The sequence below is a fragment of the Anas acuta genome, chromosome 1 (genome assembly GCF_963932015.1).
Source record: "Anas acuta chromosome 1, bAnaAcu1.1, whole genome shotgun sequence".
In the NCBI taxonomy this organism is placed as follows: Eukaryota; Metazoa; Chordata; class Aves; order Anseriformes; family Anatidae; genus Anas; species Anas acuta.
This window is the reverse complement of record NC_088979.1, coordinates 28,606,034-28,623,785: the sequence shown is the minus strand read 5'-3', so window position 1 is coordinate 28,623,785 and position 17,752 is coordinate 28,606,034. Positions and strand designations below refer to the sequence as shown.

Genomic DNA, 17,752 nt, shown 5'->3' with positions numbered 1-17,752 from the left:
CACAACGATGGTGTTTGCTGGTTGCGGTGACCTTGGCTCACCTGGGAGGAGCCACAACATCTCCTCAATACTGGGACTTGGACTGCAGCTGCCTAGAAGGCAAGGACTAGATTCTGCTGAGAACTGCACACCTCCAATCTCACGCTACGCCCGGCCAGGAATCCCTTACTGCATCTCCAAAAACCAGGCAATGAGGTGCCCTAACACCTTGTCTGACCACCTTATCCTCATGCAAACGAGCTTTGAGTGGGTTCTGCACCAGCAAGTTTGCAGCGGGGCTTGATCGCTCATTAAAATACACCTCCATCAAGGCTAACAAGTCCAGCGATGAGGAAGCCACTTCTCCGAGCTGATTTTGCAAATCACCTCTTCCATCACTGCCTCCAAAGTCCATTTGTTACTGAACTTGACAATGACCAAGGTTAAAAACGCGGAGGAGACCCTGAGCCGATCACAGGCGTTACAGAATGTGAGGGAAATGAGTAATGTGGCAGGAGATGGCTGAATGGGGAAGGATACTCATTTTGCCTCTGGTTCTGCAGCCATCCATGCAGCACGCAGTCCTATTTTGTGCTTGCTGTACTTTATTAGACACACACACCCCAAATCAAGCTCAAAACCGATGGTAACATTTGCTTAACCTGAGAGAGGAGCTGAGAGCCAGCTGACCCAGGAGAAAGGGCACAGAATTTCCTCAGCAGATTCAACAGCACCAGCCTGACTGCGAAGGGATAAGCACCCCACATCAAGCACCACCCCAAACATGCTTTCTCCCTCCACGCCAACAACACCTTGAGCCACCACTTGTCTTCTCCTGGACGTGAGAGGCCAGCAGAGGAAGCTAAGGGAGTAAATCAAAAGAAACATGAAAAGCTTTGCACCTAGCCCACCCCACTGTACCACCAGTTCTGGGGCAGGAGCAGCTTTTTGGAAGAAACCAGCTCTGACTACCAACAGAAACAGACTGCAAGGCCCACAGCTCCTGCTCTTACAGAAGTACCTAGAAATAAATACCAACTCAGCATCAGTATTTCACATTGCTAGGTATTTTAGAAACAATTAACAGCCTGTATTCTTGGAAAATATATAGGGCTTACAGCTCTTTTGCATCTCAAGTCAGTTTACTTGGCTATTTCTTCACACATCCCATCAGCTTCAGCCACCCTGTTGCCTCTTCAGGCCGTAATCTTGTACACTAGGTGCCTAATTCCACTTCCAACCCCACAATAAATACAAATCTGATCACTCGGTTGTAGCTGGCACATCCTCCTAAGCACTGCCTCTTCAAATAGCGCAGTTTTAGATGAAAAATTCAAGCCTGGATTTGTGCTAGAACTGAACGTTATGAAAATCTCAAACAACTTATGTAAGAATAGTTAGAGAGCTCTCAGAACTAGTATGGCAGTTGTATTGCTCCTGACACTTTACAAGTTAAAAACCCTACCCTTTAATAGGAGAGGTTTTAGGGATACTGGAACAACAGCTATAGTTGCTGGACATACTAAAGAATGAAAAAAAAAAAAAAACAACCCCACCACACCTAAATCTTGGTATATCTCTACAACAGCTAACTGTAACGTCACAGAACCACGGCACATCCCAGGCTGGGATTACCCACAAGGATCATCAAGTCCAGCTCCTGGGTCCCCACAGGACCACCCCAAAATCAGGCAATCCAGCAAGCACAGATCCCAATCAGCTTACGAAGATTACGTTCATCATGAGATGCCACCTCCAAACTGCTTTCTCCACAGGTATTTCTGAAACCAACAACGTCCTCCCAAGCTATTTGTCTTTAAACATTTCTAGGCAATGCATAAAGTAGATTTGGAGTTTCACAAGGAAAATATAAGACAATATATCTAAGCGAGCTTGTTAAGTGTTTGTTTTCTGCCTCAAGTGACAAACTTTTGACAGCACTGTACTTTTTACTTGCAGACTAACTACAGTTTACAAAATTCTGCAGCAACAGCAGGCAAGGAGGCTTCCCACACATACCTCATATTTCCTTCCTACCCAAGTAATTCTTTCCAAGGTGCAGACACGTACACCTGCATTCTCCCAAGGGCACACTGGCCTGAAAGGTTAATAAAGAAGCTGCAGGACAGCTCAGAAGCTCTGCACGGGAGTATTAGATCTTACCTTAAATGCGGTTCCCAGCAGGAAGCTACCTGATTCCTGTGTTTTCACTTTGGCTGCTGAGCCTCCCCGAGCCAGCGAGGCTATTAAGACAGCAGGCCCACGGTCACCTAAACCAACCTAAATCAGCTGGTCCAGCCCTATTCCCTCCCAACCCTTCTTTTGCCAGCATTAGATCCTGTGCCAGCAGAGAGAGAAGCAGAAAGCTGACCAACCTGTGAAAGCGAGCTCTGGAAAGAACCTGGGTTGTTGCAAAATAGCTGGGAGTAAATATACCAAAGATGCCCGAGCTGATGATGAAGATCCAGGCTAAGCCCAGTATCTTCCTCTGCCTCATACAGGATCAGGAGGCTGAAGGTAAAGAGTAAGAACGGATCCTGCAAAGTCCCCGGGACCAAGGGTGATACAGACCAAAAGGTGATAGAGCTGGCCCCAAAACACCGTAACTGGGAAGAAAACATCTGTGGCCATGACCTCTGTAGTTTAAAATCAAATACAGCACTGGGAGGTGGAAGATGACAGGGCAGCTGTGCCTGCTTTTGGTAAACAGCCTCTCCCAAATCTCAGCAGGTTCATCCTACAGATCAAGCAACAAAAGTTCAAGATACCAAAGGTTTGTATTATTTTGCCTTGCAATGAGAGGCATGACAAGGATACAGAAAGGAAATTTTAACCCCAGTCATTAAGAAGCTTTTACAGGTAGTTATTTAGGCTGTAATGTACTAGTTCCTCAGTTGCTGCCTCTTTTTTTATGGGAGTACAGGGAACTTGACTTTTGATCCAGTATGCATTTCGCTAATTACATGATCACAGTCTCACTGCACCACACAAAAACTAACAGTTAAGTCACACAGACAGTCCTACAAATTAGAGCATCTCAGTTTATCTAGAATTTTTCTTCAGTTTTAGCCAAAGATGCTGACTGATCCCGATAAAAAGAAATTGTCTGAATTGTTTGATCTATCAACTTAAACATCACGATGGGGAGCCAACAGATTGGTGCCTGCTGTTTGTAATACAGAACAGGTAACAAGTTTCTGGTCCAGGAAGTCACAAGAGTAAAAAGCTGCAGGAAGAACATTACCAGGGAAATCTGAAGCTGAAGAACCGCAAACAGAAAGATCAGAAGGCTGAAGTTCGGTTTTATAAAAGCTAGGTTATCCTGGATGTAATTATAAACAAATAAAGCCAGCAGTTACAAGGGGGTATTACAAATTAAGCGATTGCAACTGTTCAATCTTTTCCTGCAAAGCCCCAATTGTATTGGAATAATCAGCGCTGTACATTTAGAAAAACACCCACTGAGACTTGAGGCTCCATGCCTGTGATCAACACAGGAAGGCTTTCTCACCATCCATGGGACAATTTAAAAAGCCCTTTCATATCCCTGGAGAATATGAAATTGTGCAGGCTGTGAGGAGAAACTGTTGTGGCAGTCGTTGGTCCAAATGAAGCCGCTTGGCTGCTCATCGCCCAGCTCTGCTGGTTCAGGTTCGCTCTGACTGCTGCTAATCACATCTCAGGGCCTATAAAAACAGAAGAGCCTCGCTAATAAAAGCGAGAACACAAGCTAATATTAAGTGACTAATGCTTTGTTTCTGGCATTTGATTTTGCTTGGAGATAAACGCCTTTAGTATTAATGCTTCAGAATCACAATTCCAGCTCTACGTGCACAGCTCTACCTCATTTACACAAGAAGGCAACTAAATGGTGGGAAACTTCCACCCAAACCTCAACCTCAGAAGGGCAGAGTGGGACTGGGCAGGTCAAGGAGTCCCAGCAGATCTTTCTCTTTGGTCCTAAAAAGGGAGCCCAGCGAGAAGTAGCACAGGGTATAAAGGTCTGTCTTAACGTGAAACCAGTGCTTACTAATCCCTTGTTTCCCTTACGGTTGCATTAACGAAAAGCAAAGATGATCACGGCCTAGCAAACCCGGTAATAAAATATGAGTTAACTACAAATTAAAGGAGTGTTTTGGTCTGCCATAATAGTCTGTACCCAGAGGGGATCAATAACAACTCATCAGCATTTATTAGAAGCCAAAGGAAGACTACTAAGGTACTCTTAAAACGCATTCAAGGCTGATGAGTTCAAAGGCAGGGACTGTCTCCAGGCACAAGGTGACTCAAACAACAGTTTTCAAACCGAAGCGGAGAGCACACGGCCTTGAATATTTGAGATTTTCCAAAGGATATCATCTAGATACCAGGCCATGATTTATTACTCCGTCATTCTAACCACTTTTTTCCTCTTTGGTGGAATCTGACAAAAAGCAGAGATGCAGATCAGCGATAGCAGTTCTCAGCTTGGCTTTCAAAGTACAAGAACATTGGAGGCAGGATCTTTACGTAACACTCCTCATTGAGGCACAGGCACCAAAACTAGCGTATTTTACTGCTGACAGTTGAGAATTATGTATAAATACTTGATTTAGGAATGAACTGTTTGGGGGAGAACTGATAATTTTCACTAAATACAGACACAATTGTCAGACGGTGCAGTAGTACCTCCAGAGAAGCACAGCAAGTAATGGCAACTATATAGTCCTGCTGGGCTCCTTCACTCTCTGCTACGAACTTTATTTACCTGGTTTTACTTCCAGATACCCAAGTTATCTGAAGTTTACTTAGTAGAATGCTCTGAGCTTTTCAGTAAGTACCATGATTAGAAAAAAAAGAGTCAAAAAGGAGGTATGGTCAAAAATTTCACACATGACTTGTGTTGGAAAACATGGAAGACACCGATTCATTTACAGGCCTGTAAATGAAGAGAAATGCACCCAAATTCACTCAGCATACCTGCACGAGTATACAACTTCCACTCACTCCTGAGTTTCACCTGTTTGGTGCCCCCAGAAGAAACGTGTTTCTTGGATTTTCATGCTTTTGAAAAGCATGGGTGAAAGCTTCGGTTCCGGCACCGTTAACGTGGTTATCTGGCAAAATCTTAGGCTCTGCTACAAAAGGAAGTCAGTCAGCACACTGGAAGATAACCCTAGAGGATGTAATCCTCCGTAACAGCAAACACCCTATTCCAAAATAATTACTCCTCTTCAGGAGGAACCGTTCTCCTGAGACCTAAGGTACCTTCGCTGGTCTGCTCTAACTGATTCCAGAGGAGCTTAGGCAGCCGATTCTCCTCCTCCCCCCCGCAGAGGCGGATATTTAATTCCCCTAGTCTTGGGCATGCTATAACATAAGCAAGTACGGGTGACAGATCAGTTCGCACCAGGCATGAGCATACCTAACCTTTCCCTGTTTAGAGCTCCGATGGACTCGGGCCAGTGGCTGGGGAAGCGGCAACAAAGCCAGCAAGCAACACGGGGAGATGAGACAAGGACAAAATGAATGAGGAGCAGCAGGAAGAGCCTGGCTGGATGAGAAGGGGAAAAAGAAACCCACCACGCCTCCTCCTACCCTGGAAAGCAACGGCTTGAAGGCGAGATGGGTAATTTTTAGCGGCTTGCTAGCCTTTACCAATGTCAGCCAGGAGTGTTGAAGTTAACACGCTCCTCGCAGATGATATTACCGGTAAGAAGGACCCGCTGTCACTAAGTTAGGCGAAAATTAAGACACAGTTCACACGGTGAATGTCATCTTAAAGGCACTGCTGCTGCCGAGGCTGACCCGCATAGGACCGTCTCCACCCAAACAATAGCAGCAGAGGTGTGAATTCTGCTCAGCCCCCAGATGGGCTTTCGGGGGGCTCTGGGCGATGGCAGGGGGGTGTCTGGGTGGTGGTACCACGGGGGGTTACCAGTAGCCGGGCGAGCCCCCTGAGGGGAACCCTGCAGGCAGCTGACACACATTTCTCCTCCACCTCCCCACGAACCCTCCTCACCAGGCTGGGAGGGGGATTCCAGCACCACCCCTACACACCCCTTTTATTTTTTTTCCCTAAAAAACACCCATAATGCGAGAGATTTCCCTGATTTTGCGCGAGGCCAGCACCGAGGCCGCCCCTATGGAGGCCGTTAGGGCCGAGGGGGGTGGGGGGGACCCCTGTGGGCGAAGGGGCCCCCCCGATGCCCTCTCAGCCCGGCGTTTTGGGGCCGGGCAGCCTCCAACGCCGGCTGCGAGGCGGCGCAGCGGCCCTCAGCGGGGCCCGGGGGCGGCCCCCCCCCGGCGGCGGCCCCATTGTGCTCCTCGCCAGCCCCCGGGGGCCGCCGCCCTCATGACGGAGAGAGCACAAACCTCCGGCCTTCCTCCACCCCCCACCCCCCTCCCCCGGCCTTCCTCCTCCTCCTCCTCCTCAGGCGCGGCGGGAAGAGGGCGATGAGGGGGAGGAGGAGGAGGCCAGGCCGCGGCCCCCCGCGGCTGCCGCCCACCTCCACGTCGCGGCCCTTGTTCTTGAAGCTCTTGATGCGGTGGTTCTCCAGCCCGGCGGCGGCGTTGTCGGTCATGGCGGCTCCCTCTGAGGCGCGGCTCCGGCTCTGAGGCGGCTCCGGCTCTGAGGCGGCGGCGGCGGCGGCTCCGGCTCGCGCGAGGGGCGGGGGACGCGCCGTGACGAGAGCGCGCGCGCGCGCGCGGCGCCGGGAAGGGAGGGGAGGGAGGGGAGGGGGGGGGGAACGGGCGCGGGCGCGCGCGCCGTCGCCTAGCAACCGCCAGAGCGGCGGGCGCCGCTCGGCCAATGGCGGCGCGGCTCGGCCCCGCGGCGTGGCGCGGGGGGTGATGGGAGGTGTAGTTCTGGGCCGCCTTTCCCTCTCGCCGCCCCCCCCTCTCCCCACCATTCCCGCCACAGTCACGCTGAGGGTGGTGGCCTCGCACGAGGAGCCGTTGGTCCCAGCATGGCCGTGGCGGTTGCTGGCTCCTCTGGTGCCAAAAACTCCCCCCCACACACAGCCGTCTAAATCACTTCATCCCCCAGGCCGCCTTGAAACAGTGTTTCTCAAGCATAAAACCCAAGAAAAATCCAAGAAAAAACGCCCCCCACACACAAAATACCCCAAAATGTGTCACATTTGCACCTCATAACGCCTCACAACCTGCCTCATAACACCTCACAACCTGCCTGATAACGCCTCACCATCTGCCTGATAACGCCTCACAACCTGCAGCGTGTCCCTACAAACCCCGTTTTCAGAGCGTCCCCCTCTCGTCGCTCAGCTCCTTAATGCCCCCAGCCCTTCTTCACGTCCCCGAAATGGCGGTGACCCCGCCGCTGCCCGCCCGGCCATAGCGAGGCTTGCAGCCTGCTGCAGGGGAATAAAAATAAAAAAACTTGTGCTTTGTCACCGTCTTTCTGCTGTGTGCCAAATGTGTGTATCTAAGGGGCCGGTGCAGCGTTTCCATCATTTCCATCCCTCCTGTCTCCACGCAGTTTCGACACATTTCCCTCTCAGTGTGTTTTTTACCTGGGTAAATTCACCACCACTGCGAGCAATGGAAGAGAGCAAGGAGCCCAGAGCAGGCAAAGCCCACGTGGCACGAGCAGCGTGACGGCATTTGTCGATGCTGCTCATGTCAGAGGTGGCTTTGGGGCCCGACGCTTGCAGTTTTGTAGGGGAACTGGACCCAGCTGTCCTTGGCAGAGCTGCCGAAGCAGATTCAGGAGCTGAGAGCTTTGCTTCACCTGCCAAGAAAGGCTGCAGCTGCCAGCTGTGGCTTACTCAGACCTGCTCGGACATCAGAGCAACGCTGGCTCGATCACTGCCAGACGGGGTGTTGCAGCCATCCTCCGCAGGAGCTGCTGGCCATTGGCACGAACAGAGGAGCTTTGTTCAATATAACCTATGAAGTAACATGGAAAACTTACAAATAAGAAATGGAAAGCGCCCAGACTGCGACAACTCAATTTACCGATCCATAAATCTATACCCGTTCCAACAGATAGATAAAATTTATAGACGCAATCGTGGCGATGTCTTTCCAATCCCATTTCTTCCTCCTCATGATGGAAGCCTATGGGAGTGTCTGCGGTGCGCTTGATTCCTCTTAGTAGACCCTCAGGTATTGAATGCCTCTTAGACAGAGCTACATGGTAGTTGGATCAGCTTTATTGCCTGAATAAAGTGGTGCTCATGACTGCATAATTAAACTTGCATGTAGTCAGAGAGAAAACATTTTGAGGTAGTTAAGCAAGTACTACTTTTTGGCACTGTCATTAACAGATACTACGAGTACTTCGCTACTTTGGAAACTGAGTGAAGCCCGTGGTTCAGGGTAGCCATTCTTCCTCAGCACATGAGCTTCATATTAACATGTTCCTGGCCATGAAGACCTGAAAAGTACACGTCAAGGCCTTGAGCACACTGATAGGATTTACTGGCCTTGTGCTGCCCCCCCACACTCCGTTTCAGCCCCCTGGGGCCATCAGTCCCTGCCCTAACGATGCTGCACTGGGCTGGTCTCCAGCTCCACCACAGCCCTGCCTGGCCACGGGCCCTGAGGTGGGCTGAAATGGGGCTCCTGGGCCACTGGAAGAGATGAGGGGGAAGGAGGGAGGCTGCTTGTGGCCAGCAAGGTCTGTGAGTGCCTTCAGTGCCCCAACAACATAAATTTTGTCACTTAAGAGCCATGGGGAGGAAAAATCTTTCATAACAATTCAGAGATGCAGGACTGTAACAGCTCTTTGGGTATCCCATGACTGAACAGAGTTGAGCTGTGCTTATTTCTGGGACAATCTGCTGGTTTCAGCTGAATAAATTGACCCAGCTGGCGACATTGCCATATTTTGGAAATCACCTCAAGAACGCAGTGTCAGAGGCTGCTTCCTCCTATGATAGCCAGTCACTTGCTCTTCTGCAGTCCATAGTTTTGTCTATACCTGCCGGTCAATATAGTTGCAATAAAACCAGCACATGAAGGAAATATGATGAATCCGAGTCACGCTTTTGCTGGCTGTCCCTGCAAGAAGGCTTGGGGAGATTTAGGTGCGGTGATTTAGGACGCGACCTGTTGCCAGTCCCACCCTGCCAGTGGCTGTCAGAAGGCAGGAGAGGTGAATAAACGTGTGTCGGCTCCCCATTCTCTCTATTCACAGTCACAGGTAGCTGAAACCAAGGCCCATGGCATGAAGGAGGTGTGGGTGCCTCCTGGTGCTCCCAGCAGAAGAGGGGGGCAGCTGGCGAGGTGGTGTGGTCTCAAACTGCTGCTGCTGAATTGGCTGTCAAAAACAAAAAAATAAAATCATGCAACTTCCAATCACAGAAAGGTGCAAGGATAATTAATTAAGTCTCTAAGTTCACCTAAACCACTCATCGGTCTCATGTCCTCCTCACCCATCCCAAAATGGGATGCCTAAGCATTTCCAGCTTGGGTTGCAACACTGCCGTGACAATGTCAGAGCATCATCACAGTGGAGCAGGAGGGGGCTTTTCTCTATAAAATTTGCTGCTTTTCAAGTGCTCCCTAATTCCCAGCAGATGTTAACTTTTGGGGCTTGCTTTCCCTTGTCTGATAGAGGCAGGCTATTGATGCGTGCTTGCAGTACTTTCTGTCACTGAACTCAAAGTTTGTCTTCATAGGGAAAGTTATGTTCTTACCTCATGGTGACTAAGGCTTCGTAATGAACGTGAAGTAAATCCTGGTAAAGACTCAAGCTTTGTTGAAGACTGCTGTGAAATACTGTGGATGCTACGAGTCAATGTGCCTGAAGGAGAGGCGAGAGATCCAACAAAGAGAAGAAACCCAAGGAAAGTTGCTGTCAAAGATACACACCCAGGTCAGGAAACCCCTCATTTGAAAATGAACCTGGGGAAGTGTTGGGGGAAGCATCACCTTTTATTCTTGTTCTAGTGCTTTTCTGATGGAGAGGAGGAGGAGATCTGTGCCAGGACAGTCCCAGAGGGTTGGCTTTGCTTCTGGGGGAACACGAAGAACTGGCGGAGGAGCTGGCATGAGGCCGGCTTTGGAAGAAGCAGTCCAGGGGTTGGGTTTATGCAGGCCTTGGTATCTGCAGGCCAGGAACAGCAGCACCGATGGGACAGCTGGCTTTTGCACCAGCATTTCCAGAAGCTGGGGGACATTTCAAGTGAAGGAGGAACCGTAACGCCTCCAGTTATTCACAGCCCCCCTGGGTTCAGTCTAAGAGCCAGACTGCTGCCTCAGCATCCTTTGGCAGGACAATTAGGGCAAGTTCCTCCTGGGACGGAGTGTCACTTTCATCCTCCGCTATTCTCACAAGAAACCCTAGAGTTTCCTCATTTTGTGCTGTTTCCAACCACCAGTGAGCAGCTCAGTAAGAGAAGGTGGACCAGGGCCAGGGGCGGACATGGGGTGGGGGCTTCGTGGACAAGGGCCCACTTCCAAGAAGAGTTCATCAGGTGACAGCAGCCAAGGCCAGCCAAAAGCCCAGATCACCAGACAAGACCACAAGTGATCAGTCCCAGCTCAAATCAAGGTCCATACTGGTGAGTATGTTAATTAATTAGATAATGAATTAATGTTAATGCTTCATTTATGTTAATTAATTAGCTTGAACACAAGCCAAGCTTCTGAGATATAGCTTGCAGAGCCATGGGTCCATCAACTTCCTGGGTATGGCATTAGGAGGCTGGGCAGTACCACCACCAGCAAAAAATGGTGGGCTCACTGCTTTTTTTTTTTGGTGGAAACAGCTCTGGGAGGTCTCCTCCATGGCCCCAAACCTCCTGCACCCACAGCCTGGGGATGCCAAGCCCCAGCACCTAAAAGAGCCAGGAAATTCCTGACACAGACTGAGCCGTGCCTGAAGGAGACAGCAAAGGGATTCTGTTTACAGGCAAGGTCCCCGAGGACCTGGGAGTGACTGTCTGCAGGATGGCTCTCTTAATTTATATTTCAAAGTGGATAATTTAATTGGCATAATTGGGAGTTTGCTTTCTTCTCCTCATTACAGATGTGCAGAATATGGCAGCGAGAGGGAAGTGTGTCTGGAAGGGAGATAGCTGCAGAAGAGCTCTGTAACAAAGCAAATAATGCCGTCAGATTGGGGAAACTTTCTCTGCAGGGGTAATGAAGACCTCCTTTCAGTGCTCTGGTCGCAGGGTGTGGGGTACCACATTCCTCACCCTCTGGAGCAGGAGCGGTTTGGTTCTGCTTCACGGCAAAGAGTGACAAGGGGACCTGGATGGATGGGGGAGAGCAGGCAGAGGTTAACATTTCAGCCCCTAAGCTCCAGCATGAAGAAGACTCACCTGCTGCAAACCAGACAGCCTTGTCCTGAAGACTGAATGAGCTTGGGGCAATCCCCCACGGCTCTACCTCACCATCCAAACCACGATGCTCAGTTTCAGGTTTTGGCACGTGTCAGCAGTATGCTTTTACTCCTAAACACAGCCTCTGAGAGCTGCAGGACTTAGTACCTGCACTGCAGGAAATTGGCTTTCTTTTTTTTTTTTTTTTTTTAATATTATTATTTTCTTTTTAATCAGAAATATCTCAGAGTGGAATTGCAGTGACACCAAAGCAGTTTTCAGCGCTCACATCATCCAGGGTTATCGAGAGCCTTCAAGTGGATTTGATGTGATTTCACTAAGTCAGATTAAGAATTTTTCCTATAAGCAAAGGCAATTTCAGGCGAATAATTACTGCAGATGAGGCAAGGGTTCACTGGGGAGGCTCAGGAGGCTTCTGCTGCCCTTGGTGCCAGCAACACAAGGCGTATTTCCCTGTTGCATGCGTGTTGTGCAGGCCGTGCCTCCCGCGCCCTCCCAGATCAGGCTGTTCCTGTCCCTAGGTAATGCAGCTCTGATGACAGCATCCTAAGAAAGGCGGATTTTCTTTCGTGCTCTCATCTCCAAGTATTAACCTGCCCTGACTTCGCTTCATTTGTGCGAGCTGAGATCAGTTCGCTGCAGAGGTTACACCCAGGTGTATGACAGAAGAGGAGGCAGCTTCCTGCAGCTGCTGTTCTGCAAAACAAGCCTTAGCTTCTGCTCGTACATATTATATACATATGGAAGTGTATCTCATAGAGAATGGCACAGATGCGGTGCTGGGGGACCCTGGAACAAGGCACGCTTCCCTTCATGTGCCTCAATGGGAGAACATTCAAGCGCAGTTCTATCTCTGCTATCACCACGTACCACTAGAGCTGGCTATTGCCACCGCGTCCCCTTCGTTGGAGGAGAGGTTCTCCATATTTAAAGCCTTCAAATAACTGCGCATTTGGTGCCGTGTTGTTCCAAACAAATGCAATATTGTTGTCTCAGTAACTTCCATTTGTAGGAAGTCAGCAAAGCAGCGAGCCCCCAGGCTTACACGCTGAAACGTTTTGCCGGTTTCACGTGATTATTGGCAGAAACGGCAATTTTATTTTAAAGCCTCTCGTGATCTGCTCTCCAGATCTATTTGGATCTCCGGTCCCCATGGCAATAGCGTCCCAAGCTCTGAAAATAACAACGTGCACAGCTATTTTGACTGAAGGAACCAGACGACACACGCGCATAAGGCTAAGCAGATGGGGACGTGCCTTCAGCCAGAGGGTTTCGTTTCAGTCATGAAGGTAAGCAATTTTCTGGGCACACGGAGAGATCTGCTCTACGTGGCCAGACATGTCAAACCAGAGAGCTCTGTTTTTACATTGTCACTTTTTAAAGCAGGCCAGCATTCAGCCTCTTGAATGGCTTTCTGATGGTATCAAATGTGTTTTGTGCATCATGAACCCGTTTGGCATTGCTCTTCTCAGCAAAATGCCACTGAGACGGTGACACAGAAGAGGAGAGGCAGGGAAACGGATCCTGGCCTCATTTTCTGTGTTTCCGTGCTCCCCCTTTGGACCGAAGCCATTAATCACTACGGGAAGCCTTCTGGGTTGCTTTGGTTAAGGGCAGGAGTTTGTTTTCATCCTTGATGCTACCTCAAATGTTTGAAAATAATGGACGATGATGCAAAACTCACCTACATGGGACACTTCTTTACTCACAGCTCTCTCTGCCTTTATGTTGAACCTTGGCTTCACCCTGCACGGCTGCCTCAAGGATGGACGGACCATCAAGGCACCACGTAGACCTCATCTCCTGGTCACCTGGAGCCCATCCCTACGTGATCCCTGGTGCAGGAGCAGCAGGGCTGGAGGATGCTGAGGCAGGTGGAGCTGCACAAAGATTCAGTCACGGGATCTGGAGCTGCTGGAAAGCTTTGACCCCAAAGGTCACTTTTGGGGGAAAGAGAAAAAGTAAAAATAGAGAAGCAGAAGGGAAAGGAAAACTCTCCCCAGTGGCCAGCTGGCAAGAGAGGGAACAGGAGGTCCCCAGAGGAGCATCCTCTGCTGGGCATCCTCCACTGGTGCCCCAACCCCAACAAATTTCCCATAGTAACCATATATTTTTCATATATATCTATCTTGAGCATATATATATGCTCAAAACCCTCTTGGCAATGCTCTATCGAAGCTGACGCATGATGACGACAACACAAGACGAATGAAAAATGTGGTTGTGCAGTAACTGAGAGGGGAGGGAGCTTTCTCCAAGTGTTTGCTCACGGATCGTTTGGTGATGATTCAACACAGTTGATGTAAAATCTGGCTGAGTTGAACCAGGTGTGAGCCAGCCTGGTGTGGGTACTACAATATAGCTGAAAGTGGGATTTAATACCAATTTATGTGGTCGGGAGGGGTGGGGAGAGGCAGGAAGAATGGGCACAGCCCAGTAACTTGTTTATCTTCCACAGCCACGAGCGGCACACAGGAAGGCTGCAGGCAGGGCTCGATGCTCAGCCTTCCAGCATTGCCCCTCAAAGCCAGTGGTAAGCCAGGTCAGGGACTCGATCCAAGGTAAAAAGAGAAGGATGGATGTCTATATTGTTCTTTTTCCCCGGCTATTTTTCATGCTCTGAGCCAGCTAGTAAGCCACCAGGACCTCCCAGAAGCCCTCCAGCAAAACGGCAGCGACGCCACTCGATATTTCCTGCCCTGCCAAGGTAAACATAAGCAGGGAGGAGAACCACCAGCAGCAAAACCAGAAGCCCTGCAAAGCTTCTTCATCCCTTTGGAACAACCAAAGGTGATAGGGGCACGGTTTGGAGGCAGACTTGGGTTGGGCACCCTTAGAAAGCTCCCGGGCTCCACACTCTGCGTGTCGCTGTGGTTATCGACAGATTTTATATAAATATATATATAAATATAGGTATATTTGAAGTTGTGTAGAGGATACTGAGTGAATCCTTGCTCCACCAGTGTAAAAGGGGTAGAGCAGCCCCGTGTTTGCAGAGATAGCAGTGCTGCAGGCTACCAAAGATAACTGCTTTTTCATTTACACTCACAGCTGTGACAGCAGCGCAGGGGGGCTCTGCTCGGAGCTGGCTGGCGGCTGCTGTGCTCAGAACCTCCGAGGCTGCCGTGGGGAAAGTGCCAGAAAAAACATCCTGCTTCCTCCAGAGATGCTAGAGGCTGAGATGCGTTTAGGTGTAAGTACCTGGTTCGATAACGAGCACGTCGGGGTTTTTGTTCGGGCTCTTGCTAGGTGCTGCTGGTGGTTTGATAATAATTACGGTCGCTGCTTTGGGTGGTATCAAGCACTGGGAACACACGTGGGGATGCAGAAGCCAGAGGAGAAATCCTCACAGGTTACGAGGGGTGAGGGAGCCACCCGCTGTTCACCTTCCCTTCGCATTTAACTTCCTCACCTAGCAGTTAAACTGGTGATGATAAGATTTCTATGCAGATCGTTATGGGCAGGGAGCGAGTGAAATATGAACACATTTTGTAAATCTAGTAGAAACGCAATTCAGGAAGACAAATGGAGCTATTAAAACTTCATATCTTAGATATATCTGACCAATATACACATGTTATTCGGAGCTGTAGCTTTTGGAAGTTACTTATAGAACATTAAAATAGCAATAAATCCCTCAGCGCGCTCATTATTTAGCACCCACATTCCACTTTATTCCCCTAAAGGATGCCGAGAAGAGAAACAATGAATTAGGGGGCAGATGCCTTGCACAAGCTCTCCTTAATTGCTGCCCAGGTCGCGTTTCTGGTGGCTCAGCAGTAGGGGAGCTCTGCAAGGCCACTCAGAGCCGTGGAAGATATCGTGGTGATGGGCGTGTGAAATGCCTGCAGCCCCAGAACAACGATCCCAAATGTTGGTCCAAAGCAGCCTGTCGCAGCGGTGACATCCCAAGGTGCCAGCCCTGTCCATGGCACAAGGAATCGTCTCTGTAACCTGCCCTATGAAGCCAAAGCACAGGGAAGGGACCTAGAGAAGATACTGACTGCTAACAAAGCAGGACCACAAGCTGGGTGGCTCAGACCTAGGCTGGCCACCTTCCCTGCTGCCACCAACCCTTGCTGTCCTCTCAGCAGACCCCACACGCTTTCCAGCAGCAAAGGGGAGGAACAGCTAATAGAGGAACCCAGTAAAAGCTTGGTAATTCATTTTCCAATCATCGTTTTCTGTCTTTAGATGTAGACACAAGACCTGTAAAGAGCTCTGGTGGCCGGTTCTTCTGCACTTGGGTTTCTTCACAGCCAGTTTAGCTCACCTAAACATTTTTTGGACCACTCTGTTGGGCCCTGACAGCAGGTTTCACCATGGGTTGTACTTTGCTGGGCTCTCTGAAGGCGGAGTGTGGGAAAGCACCGTCCTTTCTGCCTTCACACACGCTGTCCCTGCTTCCCGTGATGTGCAGGAGCTGCGTGCCAGCAGCCAGCAAGCCCTGGGGAGAAAATAGGGAGATTAAAGATTAAATTATCTCCTTCAGCCATCGCACACCAGCCTGCCAGGCAATGCACGTGGGTGCAACACGCTGTGCCTGGTACCTTCAGACACACATAACGCAGGGACGACAACTGATTCCACATCCCAGACCCAACAGCGAAGCACACAGAAACCATGAAATTACTTGCCGTGAATCAGGGATTCATTATTTTAAGGAGGTGACGGCGTCCTTGAGAAGTGCTGAGGGATGCTAGTCACCCGCTTAAAGTCGTTCGTGGCTCTCGGTGCAACGCAGGAGGGAAAGGTGAAAGGAGCAGCACGCAGCACCAGGTGCTGAGCTGTGTGCCAAGTGGTTTCCCAACACCGCGGCTGTTTTGGTGTCCTGGATGTCTCCTGGGGACTGACACAGAAAACTGCTGATGGCATCGGAGTTTAGGCAAGCTTACAGGGAGCAAAGTGGAGCACGATGGTGGTTTCTGGTGCTCAGCAAAGACCGGCGGGTCTGGGGAAGAAGATGGGGGAAAGATACTGGTTTTGTGCCTCTACTGGGTAAAAAAAAAACACAGAAACATGGATACCTGGGGCTGATGTGCTGAGTCAGGTCAGCTACAGCACTGCCACAGCTTCACTGTTTTTTTTTTTCAGGTACCAGGAGCATCATCGAGGTGTGCAGGGCTCCAGATTTCCCACCAGAGCCGTCCTTCCCTGCAGTGAAACACCAGGACAGACAACGGCAGGCTCACCCCTTGCAGGAGCTGGGACTGCCCAAATAATTCGTTGTGTAATTTAATTGTGTTAGCTAATTCCTTCCAATTTTTTTTTTCTAATTCCTTCCAAATATTGGCTTTCCATGAAGCGAAAGGAGTATCAAGACAAACAGCAAAAAAGTCGGAGGGATGAATATTTACACTGCCATCATGATGGTGAGTAACGTGTGGCAAATGGCAATCTCAGAAAGCTCTTGTTAAATCCCATTTTCCTGCTTTTTAGCACCAGATTTGCCTGTTTTGTGCCAGGACGCCCCCCAGCCTGCAGACCCCACTCGGCTACAAAATTGTCGTGCACTCGAGGGTTAATGCTACAAAACTCAGCTACGGATGATGCATAGAAATTTAACAAAATATGGAAATGAACTCCAAAATTCACAAGTTACAAAGATGAGAAAATTAGGAGCGGGTGAATCCGCATTCAGTGAAGATAAGACACTTGTTAGCATTTCATTACGACTTTCCTCTTCTGGAGGGCTTACAGACGTAAGATGCCCTTGTTAGTAGAGCTGCATGCTTCAGAAAACAGGAATTGCAAAACGCAGCTATTTTGGTCCTGGCATTTTCCTCTCTCACTCTCTATTTAGGGGGCTCGTTTGCCTGTATTAATGCTAGCAGCTTTAGGGCTGGGCCAGCACATCCAGCTGCACGCTTTCAAGGCTCAGACCGAGGGTAAAAACCCTTCCTAGGTTCCTGAGTTTATTTTCGGGTCTCACAGGTCCCCAGATGAATTCTGCCAGGCAGCCACACTGCACTCCGGCCCAGGTCCCGTAGCACCTGAGGTGGCTTCTCAGTGGGAAGCACCTTTTGGGGTGCTCCTTCCCAAGGTCCCGCTCCAGAGGGGGATTTTAGTGCCTGCTGTGAGCTCAGCCAGCAGCTCCCGCGTCCCAATCTGGAGTTGTGACCCCCAAACCACCAGGTTACCTTTCTGTCCCTCCTTGTGGCTTCAGCACGTCCCCCTCAGGAAGGTGCGGGGAGCCCTTCTGGAGCCCTTTAGGATCAGGTCGGGTCATCCCGCATGTCCCATCCTGGGCACCAGAAATTGGGGTGAAGAGAGGAGGCACCTTTCGCATAAACTTGACAGTTGCATATATAGAGATTTATCTAATCAATACGATTTTTCTTTACACCTCCACATTGTGTACATAAGACGTGTTTGTCACAGACTGGATGAGGTCTGAAGGAACCTCTGGTTGCCCAGGACCACGTCTTTTACATGACATTTTCTCTTTTACATCACATTTTACGTTATATTTTACA

General features: G+C 49.7%; 1 protein-coding gene and 2 long non-coding RNA genes across 4 annotated transcripts in view; 2 read left to right on the top strand and 1 right to left on the bottom strand.

Annotated features, from left to right (window-relative positions):
- The window catches only part of KPNA3 (karyopherin subunit alpha 3), a 48,836-nt gene extending 42,176 nt beyond the window's left edge, over positions 1 to 6,660 (bottom strand). Inside the window, exon 1 of the mRNA XM_068674323.1 lies at positions 6,468 to 6,660. Coding sequence (XP_068530424.1) covers positions 6,468 to 6,542 — 75 coding nt within the window. The 5' untranslated portion in view covers positions 6,543 to 6,660. The remainder of the gene's footprint in view (positions 1 to 6,467) is intronic.
- A 3,313-nt stretch (positions 6,661 to 9,973) lies between these two features.
- Positions 9,974 to 13,164, top strand: LOC137852519 (uncharacterized). Its single transcript, XR_011093904.1, has 4 exons — positions 9,974 to 10,490; positions 10,958 to 11,070; positions 12,406 to 12,565; positions 12,988 to 13,164. It is a non-coding gene; the product is annotated as an uncharacterized lncRNA (long non-coding RNA).
- A 113-nt stretch (positions 13,165 to 13,277) lies between these two features.
- LOC137852513 (uncharacterized) lies at positions 13,278 to 17,136 on the top strand. 2 transcript variants are annotated; one of them, XR_011093900.1, is made up of 3 exons: positions 13,278 to 13,983; positions 14,328 to 14,469; positions 16,371 to 17,136. It is a non-coding gene; the product is annotated as an uncharacterized lncRNA (long non-coding RNA). The 2 variants fall into 2 exon arrangements; XR_011093901.1 differs by having other exon boundaries at positions 13,280 to 13,837.
- The last annotated feature ends 616 nt before the right edge of the window (positions 17,137 to 17,752 follow it).